This window comes from Perognathus longimembris, chromosome 14, assembly GCF_023159225.1.
Source record: "Perognathus longimembris pacificus isolate PPM17 chromosome 14, ASM2315922v1, whole genome shotgun sequence".
NCBI lineage: Eukaryota > Metazoa > Chordata > Mammalia > Rodentia > Heteromyidae > Perognathus > Perognathus longimembris.
This window is the reverse complement of record NC_063174.1, coordinates 13,345,960-13,364,958: the sequence shown is the minus strand read 5'-3', so window position 1 is coordinate 13,364,958 and position 18,999 is coordinate 13,345,960. Positions and strand designations below refer to the sequence as shown.

The window sequence follows — 18,999 nt, the reverse complement described above, 5'->3', positions numbered from 1 at the left end:
GCCCAGTTTCCGCCATTTCCACAGCCCAAGGGCCCCAACCGCAGACCCCAGGGTCGCCCAGGGCGGCCCCACCAGGGCCCGCCCCCGCGCAGCCAGACCCCGCCCCCACGTCGTGCCGCCCTGCGTGCGTCAGAGGTCACGTGCCGCAGCTCCCTTTTCCTACCGGCAACCAAGTTCTCCTCAGTTCCGGAAGTCGCGCTCGATCGCGCCAAGCTCCGCCTACCGACGGTGACGTCAAGCTCAGTCCCTACCACTGCCGAGCCTCCGCCTCCTGGCGCGGGGAGAGCTGCCGTTTGCCTACGATAAGCCCGGCCGCTTCCGGGCTCAGAGGCCGTACCGGAGTGAAGTCTGAGGTTACTGGGCTTGGGACAGGTGCGAGACTGGCGTGAGTAGAGTCGGGAAGGCCAGCGGCTGGCTCTCCGCAGACCACGCCCGCAGAAACCTTCTTCCCTCCCCCCTGTCTCCACAACTTGTGCTCTACTTGGTTCCGCCGAGACCCGCGACGGTTCCGCCCCCTGCTTCCTTGTCATTGATGTTGTTGTTCTTGTCAGTGCCGCAGCCCCGACCGCCGGGAGCCCGAACCCGAGCCGGGGCCGCCCGGGTGGCGCGGTGGCGGCAGCGGCTCCGGCTGCAGCAGCTGCGACGGCTGCGGGGCCTGCTGCGGGGTCTGCGGCGGCGGCGGCGGCGGCGGCGGCCCACAGCCGGCAGCCCGCGGCGGGACCGGATGGCTCTGTGCGGGCCGGCGGCGGGCGCCGCGTCGCTCCCCAGCGAGCTGATCGTGCACATCTTCTCCTTCCTGTCGGCGCCCGACCGGCTGCGGGCCTCGGCCTCCTGTTCGCACTGGCGCGAGTGTCTTTTCTACCCGGCCCTGTGGCCCCAGCTCCGCATCTGCCTCCGCGTCTCGCCCGCCGAGCAGCCCCGGCTCGAATTCCTCATGCGCAAGTGCGGCTGGTTCGTACGAGAGCTGCGCGTTGAGTTCGCCGCCGAGAATTACCTGAGCAGCGGCGGCGGCGGCCCTGGAGACGGAGGCGGCGCCGAGACCGGGACCGGGACCGCAGGGGAAGACGTCGAGGCCCTGCAGCTCTCCTCCCCGTGGCTGGAAGTGCTGCGCACCTACTTGGAGCTGGTCCTCTGCGTGCTGCTCAGTATCCGGAACAACAGGTAGGCTGTTCGTGGTCCCTAACCTCACCCCCGCCCTTCCCCAGACCCGTCCCCGACATAGATCTGCGGACGCGACGCCCCACTTCTGCGGTGCCTGCTTCATGACTGTGGGTGTCGGTTCCAATCTGGCTCTTGCCTTGAGACCAGAAGGGCCTCACGGGACTCGACACGACACTTCAGGAACAGCGACGAGGAGCGGACAGCAACTCCCGGCACCTTCCGGGCTCAGGTCTCTTTCATCTTCTCGGTGACCGTGGGATGGTGGTTATCAGCGCGGTCGTAGCGCTGTCATTCTTCATTTATTCGTGGGAGAGGGAGGCCTGGCGAGAAGCAAACCTGACCACTTAGAAATAGATCTTTCGAGATAGGGGAAGGAGGAAGGGATGGTGCTGATGGATGCCCCATTGTTATAAGAGTCTCCTAAAAAGAAATCCTTCACAGTCATATTCTTGCCTGGAATAGTTTGAACTGGAATGGGCCAGGCCCAGAGAGGAAGAGGAGAAGGAGTGTTTGTTAAAGGTATTGGGGAAAGGAGTAGATAGTCAGAAGTTCAAGTCCCTCCCAATGCACTGCCAGATGGAATTTATTTCCAGTGATTCACCTAGAAGTAACACAGTGTAACCTAGAGGTGTGGAGTGAAAAAGCGAGCCAGCATCTACAAGAGTTCTTGGGAGACTGTCCTCATTTTATTATAATTCTAGAACTAATTCTCCATGCTTAAAATCAGTATCCTAACCATTTTTTGACTTTCCTATTAATTTTGTCACGTCCTCCAAAATATACAGATATAGAAAATATATGTCTTTTTTATCTGGATTTTGTAACCTTACAATGAAACTCTTAAATTGGAAGAGAGTTCAAAAGAGGACAGCTTGACGTATTACTGTCTCTAGATCTTAGAACTACTTTCACATATCTTTCTCTGTGTGTGTGTGTGTGTGTGTGTGTGTGTGTGTGTGTGTGTGTGAGGGAGAGAGAGAGAGAGAGAGAGAGAGAAAGAGAGAGAGAGAGAGAGAGAGAGAGACCTGCAGACTGTGTGTCCTAGGGGCTTCAACTCAGGCCTTGATGCTGTTCCTGAGCATACTAGCACTCAACCACTTGAGCCTCATCTCCACTTCTGGCTTATTTTTGGTGCTTAATTAGAGATAAGTGTCCTGAGTTTTCCTGCCCTGGCTGTATTCAAATGGAGGTTCTTAGATCTCAGACTCCTGAGTAGCTAGGATAACAGTTGTGATCCACCAGTGCCTGGCTTCAGATTTCTTTCTCATTTGAGCCTCTCAGCAACCCAGTGAGTCATTGGAGTGATTTTTATCCCATTTTGTTGATAGGAAACTAACAATAGGGTTGATGTAAACATTGTCACACAGCATTGTTTTCCTACATAAGCAGTGCTCTTCCTTTTGCAATAAATGCACCATTATCATGATGCCAAATAGGATGGATAGCAAGCCTGGTTAATGCTAGGATGTGCCTGAATGCCTGTGTATTGTGTTTTTCATAATTCTGTCTGAATCAAGATGCTAAAAACTAAGCATTCCAGCTTCAGATTGTATCTGGAGCATGACTCCAAGATTCCAGGGGGCCCTTTATTTTCCCAGCTTTTACACCAAGCCATTGCATTCCTTTCCCTTGGTTTTGTCAAAAGATACTGTTAAGGCTGAAAATTGGTCTTAATCAGGTTGGAGACCATTTTTCAGAGTTAAACAGCTAGAGCGCCAGCTGACCCAGAAGCAACTTACTGATGATGCCCAAATTGGGGGTGACGTCAGTGAGTACCAATTACATTTTTCTACTCTGAAATCAGCTTCTGTGCAGTCATCGCAAAAATGACTGCTTTAGTAAGAACAAACCTCAGAGTGCCTGGATTATTTAAGATACTTTAATTGCCTGGATGTTTAATTGCCTATGAATTATGTAGGCAAAATAGTGGGATATTCTGACTTTATTTGCTTCTAGTTATCTTCATCCCTACCATTTTAATTAGAATCTTAATCCATCTGTCTGTAAGGCCCACCTATGCTGCCCTCTGGTCTGCTGTCAGTTCTATGCACAGTGCAGTCTGTCATCCCTAATTTTAAGGTTTTCTGGTCATGTGTTGCGATGGAACAGTGTGTTGTGCTTTGTTAACATACTCATTATGTATGTCTGGAATTAAAGTGTGGAGTGATTGGATGGATTCTGTGTACTACTGATAATTCAAAAAATTTAAGTCTTAATTATGTTGATATGTTTGTAAAGAAGTTAATACCCTTACTTTAGAGTGTCTTTTGTTTGTTTGCCAGTCTTGGAACTTGAACTCAGGGCCTGGGCTCTGTCCCTGAGCCTCTCTGTGCTCAAGGCTGGTGCCCTACCACTTGAGTCACAGCACCACTTCTGGCTTTTTCTGTTTATATGTTACTGAGGAATCAAACCCAGGGCTTCACGCATACGAGGCAAAGCACTCTACCACTAAGCCACAATCCCAGCCTATCTTTACTTTTGAAAGTATATTTCCACACTCTGGCAATATTGTAAGTATTGATTTGTTAATTCAAATGTTAGAAATACAAATAGTTTTTTTTTTTTTTTTTTTTTGGCCAGTCCTGGGCCTTGTACTCAGGGCCTGAGCACTGTCCCTGGCTTCTTCCCGCTCAAGGCTAGCACTCTGCCACTTGAGCCACAGCGCCGCTTCTGGCCGTTTTCTGTATATGTGGTGCTGGGGAATCGAACCTAGGGCCTCGTGTATCCGAGGCAGGCACTCTTGCCACTAGGCTATATCCCCAGCCCCAGAAATACAAATAGTTTTAAAACAAGTTGTTTAGGCACTTTAGTAAAGCCTGTAATTTCTTTAACAGTTCTTCTGATTCTATAATTACAAACTACAGGTTTCAGTATCACTTCATTTAGTAATTTTGTTGTTATTCAAACCATAAAATTTAATCACTAAGAAGAAGAAACATTTGGTATTGTTCTGTCAAATGTTAATGGTTTTGCTTCTTGATTTCTGCTGCTTTGTAAGAAGGAAGGGGGAGTATGAATCACACCAGGTCATAAACATTCTGATCCCAGGGTTTGTGCTGACTACAAACTCATAAAGTCCAGACTATTATTTTGTTCCAGTTGTTTCCTCTCTCAGCAAGAGATCTAAAACCATGACTGTGAATTGTGTTGATTTTCAAGGATATTGATCTTCTGAGGGAATAATTGACATTTTGTTAGTTTGATTCAGGTGCATACACACATATACTTTCAGCAGTGATGATGGCTACCGTACCAATTGTGCATTAGGATACTCAGAGCAGTGATGATGGCTACCATACCAATTGTGCATTAGGATAATCAGAGTTGAGTAAGGTTGCCTCTTAGAAGATAAAACAGCTCTTCAGATTTCAAGAATCCCCTTTCTGCAGGAGGCTATGATAAGTAGAACAAATACAATAAGTACACCAATATTGTATTATACAATAAGCAGATTAGATTTCTTTTGTACTTTTTCTAAGAGATGAATCAGTGGGGATTTAGCTCAGTGGTAGAGCAATTGCTTAGCATTCACAAGGCTTGGGAAAAATGAAAGAAAGAAAGAAAGAAAGAAAGAAAGAAAGAAAGAAAGAAAGAAAGAAAGAAATCTACATTCAAAACAAATTCAGGGGGCTGGGATTATGGCCTAGTGGTAAAGTGCTCACCTCATATACATGAAGCCCTGGGTTCGATTCCTCAGCACCACATATACAGAAAAAGGTAGAAGTGGCGCTGTGGCTCAAGTGTTAGAGTGCTAGCCTTGAGCATAAAGAAGTCAGGGACAATGGTCAGGCCCTGAGCTCAAGCCCCAGGACTGGCAAAAAAGAAAACAAATTCAGACCAAAAATTTATGGCTTTTAATCTGCCAAGTCGAATGTTGACTAGTGAAAAGTTAACTTGTAGTACAGAAGATTTATAGTGATATATAGTAGAGTCAGTAAGAATACTTAGTTTGTGTGTGTGCACACAAGCCTATTGATTGAAGCATGAACCTTTCATATGCTAGGCAGGTGTGTTTAACAATTAACAGTAGCCATAAGTGCACTGTCATCATCTAATTTTGAACAGTTTTTCTGGACTGTGTGTATTTTTTTATAAACTTTTCTTGAATGAAATACTAAGGTGAGATAGTACTTTTTAAAAAAAATTCATCTTATGCCAGGACAAAGAAATTTTAGATCAGGTTGATTTTCCTTTTTTAAATTCTGTATTATAGATGACCTTGTAAGTATGTAGATTGATCATTTCATAATTGTGTCTAGTTTTATGCCTTCTTTATTAGTTAGCAAGTTATTGCTGTAACAAGTCTGAGATAACATAGAAAGAAAAAAAGTTCATTTTGACTCACAGTTTTGGGAGTTTTAGTCCATGCTTGTGGGCCAATGGCAAGGCATGGAACAAAAACTGCTCACTTCATATCCAGGATATAAAGGAGAGATAAAGAGGATGAAACTAGAAACCTACAATCTCTTCAAGGGTAACTCCCAATGACCTAAAGTTTCCCCTAGGCTCCACCTCTTGACTCGTACACCACCTCCCAGTAGCCCTCAGACTGTGACCAAACCCTTAACACATAGGCTATTGAAGCGCGCGCGCGCGCGCACACACACACACACACACACACACATATGCGCCATAAGAGAGTACATGATTCATGTTCATTCAATCATTCATGATTCTTAGGTTGGTCTTGTGAATTTGGCATACACAGCTAAGGAGACTTATGTTTGCATTGTTTCCTCATCAATTCACCAAAATACAACTAATACAACTAATAAGACCATTTCAAAACACTTTTTTTTTTTTTTTTTGCCAGTCCTGAGGCTTGAACTGGGCACTGTCCCTGAGCTTTTGCTCAAGACTAGCAATCTACCACTTGAGCCACAGCGCACTTCTGGGTTTTTCTTTTTATGTGGTCCTGAGGAATCGAACCCAGGGCTTCATGCATGCTAGGCAAGCACTCTACAATTAAGCCACATTCCCAGCCTATCAAAATACATCTTAAAATGAACTAAAAGTAAACTTACTCTTTTTTTCATAAAATATTAAGAACCCCACCCCTGGATAAAATCCATAGGGAAATGTTATCTTGACTTTACCATGCAGTTTACCAAAACTAGAGGAGGAAAGTCTAAAATTTTGCCATAGGGTTTAAGTCAAAGTACCATATATAGCTTGCATAAAATCAATATGAAAGTTCAATATTGCTTTTTTTAATAGTGGTGCGATTTGATTTTAGACCCTTACACAGGCACTCTTACCCCTGAGCCATGCCTTCAGCTCTGAATTTTGCTGAATGCTTTTTTAAATAGGGTCAATCCCTGCCCAGGCATACACCTGGGTTCCATCTACCAATATTGAATGGGTTTCTGGCATAGTTAAGCTAACAGATGCTCACTAGTACATCCAGCTCTTTATTGAGAAGAGGATCTCAAAAACTTTCTGTCCAGGCTAGCCTCAAACCATGATCCTTCCGATCTCAGCCTCCTAAGTAGCTAGGAATATAGGCATACACGACTGGAACCCCGCCTCAAAGTTCCTTTTCTTTCTCGGTGATTTTTTTTTTTAATTGAGTAGTTCCAGTGTGGTATTTTTCCTGTGTTTTTTTTTTTCCTGTGCCCACATAAGGCATGTCTCTATGTATTGGCTGTTATAGTATTTCAAAAAGTGACATACATTTCTTTAATTATGTACAACCCAAAATGTTGGGATTTTGTGCGACTCACAAATGCAACATTCCTTTGGAGGTGGGGGGGCTTGATCTGAAAACGCTTGTACTTTAAGCTTGTTTGCTCACAGTTGATGCTCTACCATTTGAGTCACAACTCAAGTTTGGCATTTTGCTGATCATTTTGGAGATGGAGTCTCATCAACTTTTCTACCTAAGGGCTAGCAAAAAAATCTCTGTTCTCCATATTTCAGGCTCCTAAGTAGTTAGAACCCTGGTGTGAGCCACCAGCATCCAGCTAAGAATGCTTTATTTCTTTCTTCTGTTAAATTGCTATTTAAAGAACCAAGTATATAGTGCATGAAAATATTTTTCTCTTAGTTTAAACAAACTCCAAGGTAACTGTACTTCTAAAGCAGTAATAACAGAAGTTCTTCAGACACATCAGATTAGTATCAAAGATGGTAGCAAATGCTTTGAATATGTTGTGTCTAACAGCCTTCTTTATTTTTCTTGAAATATTATTATTATTTTTTATTTTTTATTTTTTGCCAGTCCTGGGCCTTGGACTCAGGGCCTGAGCACTGTCCCTGGCTTCCTTTTTGCTCAAGGCTAGCACTCTGCCACTTGAGCCACAGTGCCACTTCTGGCCATTTTCTGTATATGTGGTGCTGGGGAATCGAACCCAGGGCCTCACGTATATGAGGCAGGCACTCTTGCCACTAGGCCATATCCCCAGCCCTTCTTGAAATATTTTTCTCATCAAAGCTAATAAATACTGTATGGAACAGCATTTCAGTCTGGAATCTTGGTTTATTATTAATACTTGCTTTTTAGAAAGCCACTTATAGGCCAGGCATGACTCATGCCTGTAATCCTAGCTACTTGGAAGGCTGAGATCTGAGGATCATGGTTCAAAGCCAGCCCCAGCAGGAAAGTCTGTGAGACTCTTATCTCCAGTTAACCACCAGAAAACCAGAAGTGGCACTTTGGCTAGTCATGAGCTGAATAGCTCAGGGACAGCACCCAGGCCCAGAGTTCAAGCCCCTAACTGACAAAAAAAAAAAGCAGCATAAAGTTTTGGGGACTTGACCAGCCCATTTTCCAACTAGCATTTGCTTTATAGAGAAGACAGTTGAGACTGTGAATTCCAACAGACTTCTTACTTTAAAAGTGATAGATGATCTTGACTGTACTGTATAGCCTCAAAGTCACTGAGAAGAGAAACTAAAAAAGAAATTAATTTCTGCCCAACTTAATCAACTTACATAAAACCTAAGATAATAATTACAGAAAATCATTGGGTAGAGCCCTCCATATATTGAGAGTTTAGTATATACAAAACAGTAAAGAGAAGGCTCCTCCCATTTTCATGGAGTCTACATTCTAGAAGGGGAAACAAACAATAAAAGATTATTTCAGATTGGGGAAATGAATGGAAATTTAATAATAAAACAAGACTATGGAATAGTGCTAGTGTGTGAGGACGTTTGAACTATAGGAACAGTGAGAGTTGCCTGTTCAAAGTAAACAAATAACATTCTAAACGGTCTGTAAATCTCAAAGGCTTAAGCCAGACAGGTTTTTGAGCTGTAGTAATGGTAGGAAAGAATGATAGGACCTTGGCAAATGAGTGAATGAGTCATAATGAGCTCTGAGATGTAGAGAGAGGAAGGAATGGGATTATATAAATTTGTGCAGTGAGGTTTGGGTTATATCCTAAGAATAAAAGTAATTGGCAGTTTGTCAGAGACGAGTAATATGAGCCAAACACTGGTGTCTCACACCTGTAATCCTAGCTACTCAGGAGGCTGAGATCTAAGGATCAAGGTTCAAAGCCAGTTGGGGCAGGAAAAGCCTGTGAGACTCATCTCCAATTAACCACCAAGAAACTAGAAGTAAACTAAAACTCAAAAGTGGTAGAAAGAGGGCTAGCCTTGAACAAAAGAGCTAGGGGACAGCACCTTGAGTTCATGACCCACTCCCAACACACTCAAAAAAAGAGCAATATGATCAAATTTACATTTTTGGATAATCTGTGTGATAGCTGTAGCTTGAATGCGACCATACAGGGAGGAAGTGGACAATTTGGGAAGCCTTTGTAGTCATCTAAGCTGGAGATTTAGTATCTTGGCCTGAGTGGAGACAGTTGAGATGGAAAGAATTGGCAGGCTTATTGTTTTAAATAGGCCCTTCACATGTAACTTTTGGGAGTCCTAGTAAAGTTAATAACATACTATTTTAGATCAGTGACATTTCTGCGCTCTAATGTTACATTGCCCAATATGGTAACCACTAAACAAATATACCTACCTATTTCAATTTTTTAAGTTAAGTAAAATAAAAAATTTAGTTCATCCCACTGGCCACATTTCGAGTGCTTTTAAGTCATAGTAGCTAGTGGCTATTATGTTGTACAGACAGAATATTTCTATCTGTAGCAAAAAGTTCTACTGGATAAAATTTCTCTAAAATGTTTCATTTGGCTATGATTCTTCATTGCCATTTTGAGAAAGAGAATTGTTATTAAAAATGTTATGTGGCTACAAAAATACCTAAATTGAACATGAACTAAGAAGAATAGAATTAACCTAAGAGGATTTTATGCAACTATGTGTATTATTTTATCCTATCAATTTAGAAAAGGAAAAATATGGTACTCTTTCATCTCTTTTTTTTTTTTGTGGGGGGGGCACTTATTGGGAAAGGTTTTAACCTTTACATGCATGTATACCGCATGCATGAGATCTCCCAATTCTGAACCATAAAAGAGAACAGGTCATCATGCCCCAAATCTCAGCTTTCAATCTTAGTTCATCTAGAGTCTAGAAAAATGTGAAGGATTTTCGCTCTCTGCAATTGGATTTTGAAGAATACTTTTTGAGCAGATATATAGTTAATGTTTTTGAAGAATTGCCCAAACTGTCCTAATACATCTATACTTGTAGGCTTTTCTGAGGTTATTAATAACCATAATAAGGAACTTCTTATGCTAAAATGAAAACAAGGTATTTCTTCATGTTGGAACTTTAATTTACATATTTAAGTTAACTGAGTACAGTGGCTCACATCTATAGTCCCAGCTACATATGAGATAGAGGTTGGGAGGAGTACAGATTGAGGCCAGCTCAGGAAAAGTTACCAAGATGCTATCTCAAAACACAACCCAGGTGTGGTGGCATGTGTCTGTAACCCCAGCTATTCAAGAGGCATGGGTAGAAGTTCAGACCTAGAATTTGGAGTACTGTGTGTTGGAAATCACTTTCAGCATGACAAGAGTAGGCACAAGGATAACCAGGAGACTGCTGCAGTAATCTAGGCAAGAAATGGTGACTTCAACTATGGTGGGAGAAGTAACAGCAGTGAGTGGTCTGATTATGTACATACATACATATCTATCTACTTGTTTTTGTGTATATTAGTATAGAGGCTTCAATTCAGGGTCTTGCTCTTTTGCCCAATTTTATCACTATAGCAGATGCTCTGCCACTGGAGCCACATTTCCATTTTGCCAATTAATTAGAGATATAAGTTCTAAGAACTTAACTGCCTTGGCTGCCTTCGAACCAAGATCCATAAATTTTAGCCTCCAGCCTCCCAAGTTAGCATTATAGACATACGCTACTGGCTCCTGGCTTTAAATATATACATATATACATATATATTTTTTTTGGGGGGGGGACACATGATCTTGCTGTGTAGTCATGCTGGTCTCAAACTGTATAGCCCAGGCTAAACTTGAACTCACAATTTTCCTGCCTCAGGAGAACTGAGGATTCAAATACAAGGATTTCAGGCAGTACACACTGCTGTGTTAGGCTGGATTTCTTTTTAATCTGGAAAGAGTATCTAAAAGTGGAGCATGAGTATAAAAGTGTACAATACCCTTTTAATTGTTACACTCTAAATGTCTACAAAACACTTTCTCTTTAAACTAATGGTTTGTATTAGGATTTAGACATAGCTTATTTCCTGAAAATATTTGTCTTTGAAATGTTTTAACTTTTTACTACCAAGTACCTGTATAGTAGGCACCTTTATTTTACTATTTTACAAATAGTGGAGCTGAGGCAGAATACTTGAGTGAACTTACCAATATTATATAATTAGAGAAGTGGCTTCCTGTTTTTCTAATTTTCCACATGAAATGCACAAACCTACTTCACTATACCCACTACCTAGATTCAGTAAAGATTTGCCACATTTGCTTTCTTCTTTGCTTAAGTATTTGAAAGCAAACTCTAGATGTCAGTGACATTTTTACCCTATACACCACATTATGCTGTAGCTCTGAAAATTAAAGACATTTCTATTAATACACTTACAAAGTTACTATTAATACATTGATGTTAGCTAATGTTTTTAAAAAGAATAGTAATTTTTGAAACCTCTACTTGTACTCTAAGAATAGTTGAGGTCTCAGATCACGGTTCAAAGCCTGCTCAGAGAGGAAAGTCAGTGGGACTGCTACCTCCAATTAACCACCAAAAAGGCTGGAAGTGGAACTGTGGTAGAGCACTAGCTCAGGGTCAGTGTGCAGGCCTTGAGGTCAAGCCCCAGAACCAGCACAAAAAGAAAAGATACAGAAAGTTCATGGGTAGTAGAAACTTAGCTACCATAATTTCTTTCTGTCATTGGCATATAATATTTTATTAGTTAAATAAGCACTGAGTTGGATTGCAGCTTGTGGAATGTTTCTGAATCATAAGTCCTTTCTAATATGTTCGACATCTGGAACTTAGGACTAAGAAAAACACAATTATGCTGAAGAAATACATTCTCTTTGGTGTTATTGTGGCCTTTTGCATACCTTAGAAAGATTTTACTAGTCACTATATTAAAATATTGTGCTGTTTCACAACTTTCCTTAGAATTTGCAAAGGGGCAAGTGAGTAGGTTGTATGCTAGTGATATTAACATAGAAACCAAATCAAATTAAGCCTGAAGAAGTAAAAGAAAAATATTTCTAAACAACAATATGCTTTCCCAAACCTTTTTGTAGCATGCCTTTTGAATAAATATAGGCTGTGAACATTTTGCAGGAAAGAACTCTGCTCACTTCTTTAGTTCATTTGTTCAGCAATAAATGAATGAATAAAATAAATTTGATATCACAGATTTCATATCTACTTTAAAAGATTACATAACAATTGTTGTTACTAGTAGTCTACCAGCCTGAAAGGGAGGCATTTTTCCTCCCTGTAGCCACAGTTCCATAGCTGATTTTTGGTTGCTGCTTTTTTTTGGTGTGGTTTTGTATGTGTGTGTGGCTGTTCAGTAGTTTTTAAATTTAATGAAATCCCATTTGTCTATTTATGCCTAGATCTTGAAGTCTTGTCCCTGTGTTTTCCACTAATAGTTTCAAGATGCAGGTCTTTCATTAAAGTCTTTGATCCATTTTGAGTTGTTGTGGTTGTTTACAGGTTGAGAGAAAAGAATCTAGTATCAATATTCTACATGTCAATAAGGAGTTGTTGTTTTTTTATCTCCACTTAATGAAGAGTTTGTCTGTTTTTTTGCATTGTATGTTTTGGGCACCTTTTTCTTTCAAGAACTAGCTACACATTTTCTGAGTTCTCTTGTCTATTCCATTGGTCTTTTGTGACAATATCATGGTGTTTTTTCTACTGTGTCTATAGTGTTAGAGATTGAAGTCAGGTGTGATACCTCCAGCATTTTTGTTTTTACTTAAGAATGTTTTAGCTATTCAGAGTCTTCTTTGTTTCCATATAAATTTTAGATTTTTTTTTCTGTTTCTGTGAAAAATGCCATTGGAATTTTGTTGGGAACTGTATTGAATCTGTTAATCAATCTTTAACAATATTCTGACAAATCATGAGAACGGAAACATTTTCCCTATCTTTGTCAATATTGCTTTGGTGTTTTCAAAATAGAGCGCTTTAGCATCTTTGGTTAAGTTTATCCTGAGATTTTGGTGGTTTTGTTTTTGTTGTTTGGAGCTATTGTGAATGGGATTACTTTCTTGACTTCTTTTTCAGCAAGTTCACCAATGATGTATAGCTAAGCTACTGATTTTTGTATGTTGATTTTGTACCCTACTACTGAAAATGTTTGTCAAATTTGTCATATCTAAGAATCATCTGTTCAAATCTTAACAGTCTTTTAATGGTAGAATCATATCATCTTCAAACAAGAGTAATTTGACTTCTTTTCCTGTCTGTATTCTTTTATTTCCCTATTGTTCTGGATAAGGTTTCAAGCATGTAATGAATAAGAGGAATGATTGTGTACACACTATTTCTGTCCTCATTTAGAGAAAATTCTTTCAGTTTTTCCCCATTCAGTATAATGTTGGCTTTAATTTGCATGTGTTGCTTTTATTATGTTGAGGAATGCTCTTTATAGTCCTAGTTTCTTCAGGGCTTTCATTATGAAGGCATGTTGAATTATCAGTTTTTTCTACACCTGTTGAGATTTTTGTCCTTTATTCTGTTGATATGCTATATTGCATTTATTGATTTGTATCAAAGAATGAAGTTTCATTACAGTATATAATTAATTCATTTGAATTTTTTTAATTCATTTTGAAAGCATTTTACTGAGAATTTTTGCTTCTTGTTCATTAAGGTAATTGGTCTATAGTTTTGGAAGTATTCTTTTTTTCTATTTTGGTTTGTTTTGTCTTTTTGCTGTATACAGTATGTTTTCAGGCTGCAAGGTAAACTGACACTGTGGAATTACTTGGTAGTGTTCCTTTCCTTTCTATTTTGTGGAATAATTTTAAAAGAATTGGTGTGAAAAAACAAAGGGGCATGATCTCCCTGATATATGACTGTTAACAAAGGGAGACGGAAAGACAGTAGAGACCAAGTCTGTGAAACCAAAAACTGCTTGTCAAATAGTATTCCCCACAGGATTGGGGCAGCGACCCAACAGTATGTAACTAAAACCAAACAATTACTCAACATATAAAGGTCAAAAATTGACCTCTCAGGGGAATACAATAGCTCAAAAGCTAGGTATGTACGTTCATATAAGACTACTATCGACATATGGTCTAATATCAACATTACATTTAAAGCCCTAAGCGAACTTTCTTGGGCGTGGCCACGGGGCTACTGTATATGTTCTTGGTATATTGTGTAATGTATATATGTCTACCTGACCTAGAGAAGAGATAGAAAAACAGGATGTAAGATATCACAAGAAATGTACACACTGCCCTACTATGTAACTGTACCCTTTTTGCACAACACCTTGTCAAAAAATTTGTGTTCAATTATTAAACAAATAAAAAAAAAGAATTGGTGTGATATTTGGGGTTTTTGTTGTTGTTGTTGTTGTTTGTTTTAATTGTTGTTTTGTACCTTCAACTGTGGCTTAAATTTAGAGCCTCATGCCCTTGAACAGCTTTTTTTACCCGTAGTGAAGTACATTGTTTAATTTCCGTGTGTGTGTGCTTCTGTAGATTTCTAGTGGTACAGTGGTTTTGAACTTGGGTCTTGTTCTTACTGGGCAAGTACTCTATAACTTGAGCCCCACCCCTAACTGTTTTTGCTGTAGCTTACTTTCCAGATAAGGTCTTCCGCTATGTACTTGAGGGCCAGTTTGAGACCATGATTCTTTTACTTCTGCTTTCCACTTATCTGGGTATACTGGCTTGCACTATCACATCCAGCTTGGTTTTTTTTTTTGGTTTTTGTTTTGATTTTTGCCAGTCCTGGAGCTTTTGTAATCCTAGCTACTTAGAAGTTGAGATCTGAGGATCAGTGTTTGTTTTATTTGTGTTTTTTTTGTTTTGTTTTGTTTTGTTTTGTTTTTTGTGAGTCCTGGGGCTTGGACTCAAGGCCTGAGCACTGTCCCTGGCTTCTTTTTGCTCAAGGCTAGCACTCTGCCACTTGAGCCATAGCGCCACTTCTGGCCTTTTGTCAGTCGTGGGGCTTGAACTATGGGTCTGGGCTCTGTCCCTAAGCTCTTCAGCTCAAGGCTAGTGCTCTACCACATGAGCCCCACAGTGCCACTCAACTTGGGTTTTTGAGACAAATTTACTAACTTTTGCCTGGACTAGCCTCAAGCCATGATCCTTTCTCTCTTGTCTCCCACTTAGCTTGGATTATAGATATGTACCACCATGCCCTGCTTCTATAATTCTTGCTGTTTATTTTCTAGTTTATTGCATTATAGGGGTTAGGGGTATAACTTAAGTGGTGGGGCACCTGCCTAGCAAGTGTGAGGCACTGAGTTCAAACTCCAGCACTGTTTTTGTTTTTTTTTAATGTATTCCATGGACTGCTGAAAAGAATGTGTGTTCCATCAGCAGTGGGACTATTCTGTGAATGCCTAGTGGGTCATTTTGCTTTATAATGCAGTTTAAATTTAAGGTATCTTTGTTAATTTTTTTTTGTCTGGTCAGTCTGTCAATAGATGAGAATGAGATATTGAAAACTCCTAATGTTATTGTTTCTGGACCTAGCCATCTCTTTATTACCAATAGTTTGTTTTATGAAATTTGGTCCCCAGTCTTTGGTACATATGTATTTACAATTGTTATATCACAATGGACTTTCCCCCTTTTGGTATTTAATGATTTTATCATGTATGTCCTTTTAATTTTGCTTCAAAATCTACTTTGTTAGCTGGGTACTGGGGGCTCATGCCTGCAATCCTAGCTACTCAGGAGGCTGAGATCTAAGGATCATGGTTCAAAGCCAGCCTGGGCACAAAAGTCTTCATGAGACATTTATCTCCAGTTAACCACTCAAGAACCAGAAGTGGAGTGCCCAGAGTGGTAGAGTGGTACTAGCCTTGAGCAAATGGTTTAGGGACAGTACCCAGATCTTGAGTTTAAGCCCCATGACTGACCAGACAGTATGAGTATAGTTACTACATCTTGCTTTTAGGTTCCATTTACTTGACATAACATCTCCCATCTTGTAGCTGAATCTTTTTCAGTGAGTTGTGTTTCTTGAAGACAGTAAATGTTGGATCTGTTTGGTGTTTTGTTTTTTTTTAAGCATTGGACTGGACTGTACATTTTAACTGGAGTAAGAATATGTTTAGAGTTTTTGAGAGTTACTTGTTAATTTCTATAATATTGTTGGATATTTTTCCTGGTTAATTATTATTTGTTCCTTTTTTCCCCTTATTCATCTTGGGTTTGGTTTACTGATTTGAATACATTTGATTCTTCCCTAGTATTCATATTTTCATCTGTTCTTCTCATGAAACTTTGCCTTTCCTGACCTCTAATGGTAGTTATTGTCTTTTTTTCCCCATCAGCATGCAGCATTTCTTTATGTAATTCTGGCTTAACAGTCATGAATTGCTTTAGTTTGTACTTACCTTAGACAGTCTTTATTATTTCTACATTTATTTTAAAGGGTAACTTTGCTGGATAGAGGAAATTGATTCGTATTTAGTCTGAGGGCTTGAAATACAGCATTCCATGCTTCATTGGCTTTTAGTGTTTCTGCTGAGAGATGTGAGGTAATGCTGATGACTTTGTCTTCATATGTTTTTCTCAGAGCTTCCAGTATTCTTTCTTTGCCTGTACCATGCTCTTTGCATTGTACCTAAAATTACCTTAAGGGTTTAGGGTTCTCAATATCTCCTATAGCTGGATGTCTATACCTTTCCATAGAATTTAGAAATCTGTAATAATGATTTCTAGGTCTTTAGTTTATATCTTAACTCTTTTTCCTCAAGGGTTCTTAGGTTTGGTCTCCTAAAATTCTTGAAAGTTTTGTCCATAGTTGCTTTTCCCTTTTTTTTTTTTTTTTTTTTTTGTTGTTGTTAAGTGAATGTAATCTTTCCTCAACCTTGTCTTTGTTCCCTGGTATCCTTTTGTTTGTTTGTTTGTTTGAGCTATTTATTGGTGATACTTTCCTCTGAATTTTTTTTTTTTTTTTTTTTTTTTTTTTTTTTTTTTTTTTTTTTTTTGGCCAGTCCTGGGCCTTGGACTCAGGGCCTGAGCACTGTCCCTGGCTTCTTCCCGCTCAAGGCTAGCACTCTGCCACTTGAGCCACAGCGCCGCTTCTGGCCGTTTTCTGTATATGTGGTGCTGGGGAATTGAACCTAGGGCCTCGTGTATCCGAGGCAGGCACTCTTGCCACTAGGCTATATCCCCAGCCCCTCCTCTGAATTTTTTACTTGATTTATCTTTTTATTCTTAAAGATTTCCATTTTTGTTATTTTTATAATTGTGTCAGTTGAAATGTGTATCTTTTGTATGGGGTCATTCACAGCTTTCTGTGAGATCTCAATTTTTGCTACACAGAGGAGAGAGAAGACCACCATACCAAAATTCAAAAGTAAATGGGATATTTAAATGTAGCTGAAAGCAACTGAAAATATCAACTATACTCTCAGTAAAAATAAGAAAAATGATAGCATATTTTAGGTCTTTAAAAATTAGGAAAGATACAGGTTTTAATAAGTACATATCAAAGCAAGGGATAGGACATGAAAAAAAGCGAAAACAAGATAGAGAAAAAAAGAGGAAAAGTATATGGGATGGAGGTATAAGAAATAATAGTTAACCTAGCCACTGTGACTTATGCCTGTAATCCTAGCTACTTGGAAAGTTGAAATTGGGAGGTTTAAGTCCACTTTGGGCAGAAAAGTTTAAGACTCCCTTCTCGACCCACATCTGGGTGTATTGGCACGCACTTGTCTTCCCAGAGTATATGGGAGGCTGGGATTGGAAGAATCTCCATATCAGGCCAGTTTCTAACAAAAAAATCCATGAGATTCCATCTCAGTGGGAAGAAACTAGACATGGTTGTGTGCTCCTGTCATTCCTACTACCACAGGAAGCCTATAACAGAATGATTGCAATCCAGGTGTATGCCCAGATAGGAAGCAATCCTGTCTTAGAAATAACCAGCACAAAAAAGGAGGTGAATGTGTGGCTTAGTTGTACAGTGCCTTCCTAGCAAGCATGAGACTCTCAGTTCAAACACAAATCAATCTCTCTCTCTCTCTCTCTCTCTCTCTCTCTCTCACACACACACGCACGCACACACACAGAACAGTGAGGGAAAACACAAATCTATCTACAGAGCAAGAATGTAAAAAATAAAACCAAGTAATATTTTTTCCCTCACTGAAGAGATAAAGGATGGAGATGCTTCCCTTTTTTCTAGGCTTTTCCAAGGGTGAATTGAGTCACTTTCTCTCAAAAGACCAAACAGGTTAGACCAGAAAGAACTGTTTGCAGGCTGAGCCCTGCCCTGCATTTTCTGCCAGGGTTCTCGTAGTGCTGTGAGCATTGCCATGCTTAAACTCCTAAGACTGTTCTCCATATGTAGATTCAGTGATGCATCAGGATCAGGAACATCCTCAAGCTGCTAATTCCAAGTAAGCCTGAGGGCAGTCTGGTTGAATGCCTTCTTACACCAGAGGCACCCTACCAGTGGGGGCCTGGGCATGGGCAAGTGTCTCTAGGAGCTCTGAAAGTACAAAAAATCAGTCAAGCCAAAATGATTTTTTCTTGTAGGACAAAGCCTAGGCCCTTCACTTGTGTTGCACAGCTAATATCCCACCTCTTCAGAAAGGCGGAGCCAGAGTTCCCAGCTGTATGTGCCCCTCCATTTTGTTCTACAATACAGCTTATACTTCCCATCATTCTGTCCATGATTCTGCATCCACGTTACAACCAGTATCCTTACATCACACTAATTTTTAGGGTATCTTGCATTTACTCAGTGGGGGAAATGGGCTTTGGAACTTGGAGATCTAAAAATACAGGGGCTTCTGCTCTTCACAAGTGGAATGTTTGAACATAAGACTTCTCCTAAAATGATTCACCACAGTGTGACCATACAAATAGCACAGGTCCTTGAGATCCACACATGAAGAGAATTTCAGGGTATAATATAAAAAGGAGGATCTCCCAAGAACATCTTAGTAAAGATTATTTTAGTTTAGCAAGTTACAGCAAAGAGAAATAGAGAAGAAAAGAATGTCCTGCTCCCCATGCAGGAAATGGGAGTTTAAAACTCAAAGTGGGGGCTGGGAATATACCCTAGTGGTAGAGTGCTTGCCTCATATAGATGAAGCCCTGGGTTCGATTCCTCAGCACCATGTATATAGAAAAGGCCAGAATTGGCGCTGTGGCTCAAGTGGCAGAGTGCTAGCCTTGAGCAAAAAGAAGCCAGGGACAGTGCTCAGGCCCTGAGTTCAAGCCCCAGGACTGGCCAAAAAAAAAAAAC

At 40.4% G+C, this 18,999-nt stretch overlaps 1 protein-coding gene across 1 annotated transcript in view; it reads left to right on the top strand.

Moving 5' to 3' along the window:
* The first annotated feature begins 275 nt into the window (after positions 1-275).
* Fbxo33 (F-box protein 33) overlaps positions 276-18,999 on the top strand; it is a 35,604-nt gene continuing 16,880 nt past the window's right edge. The window contains exon 1 of the mRNA XM_048362159.1: positions 276-1,161. Within this exon, the coding sequence (XP_048218116.1) occupies positions 533-1,161 (629 nt within the window). The 5' untranslated portion in view covers positions 276-532. The remainder of the gene's footprint in view (positions 1,162-18,999) is intronic.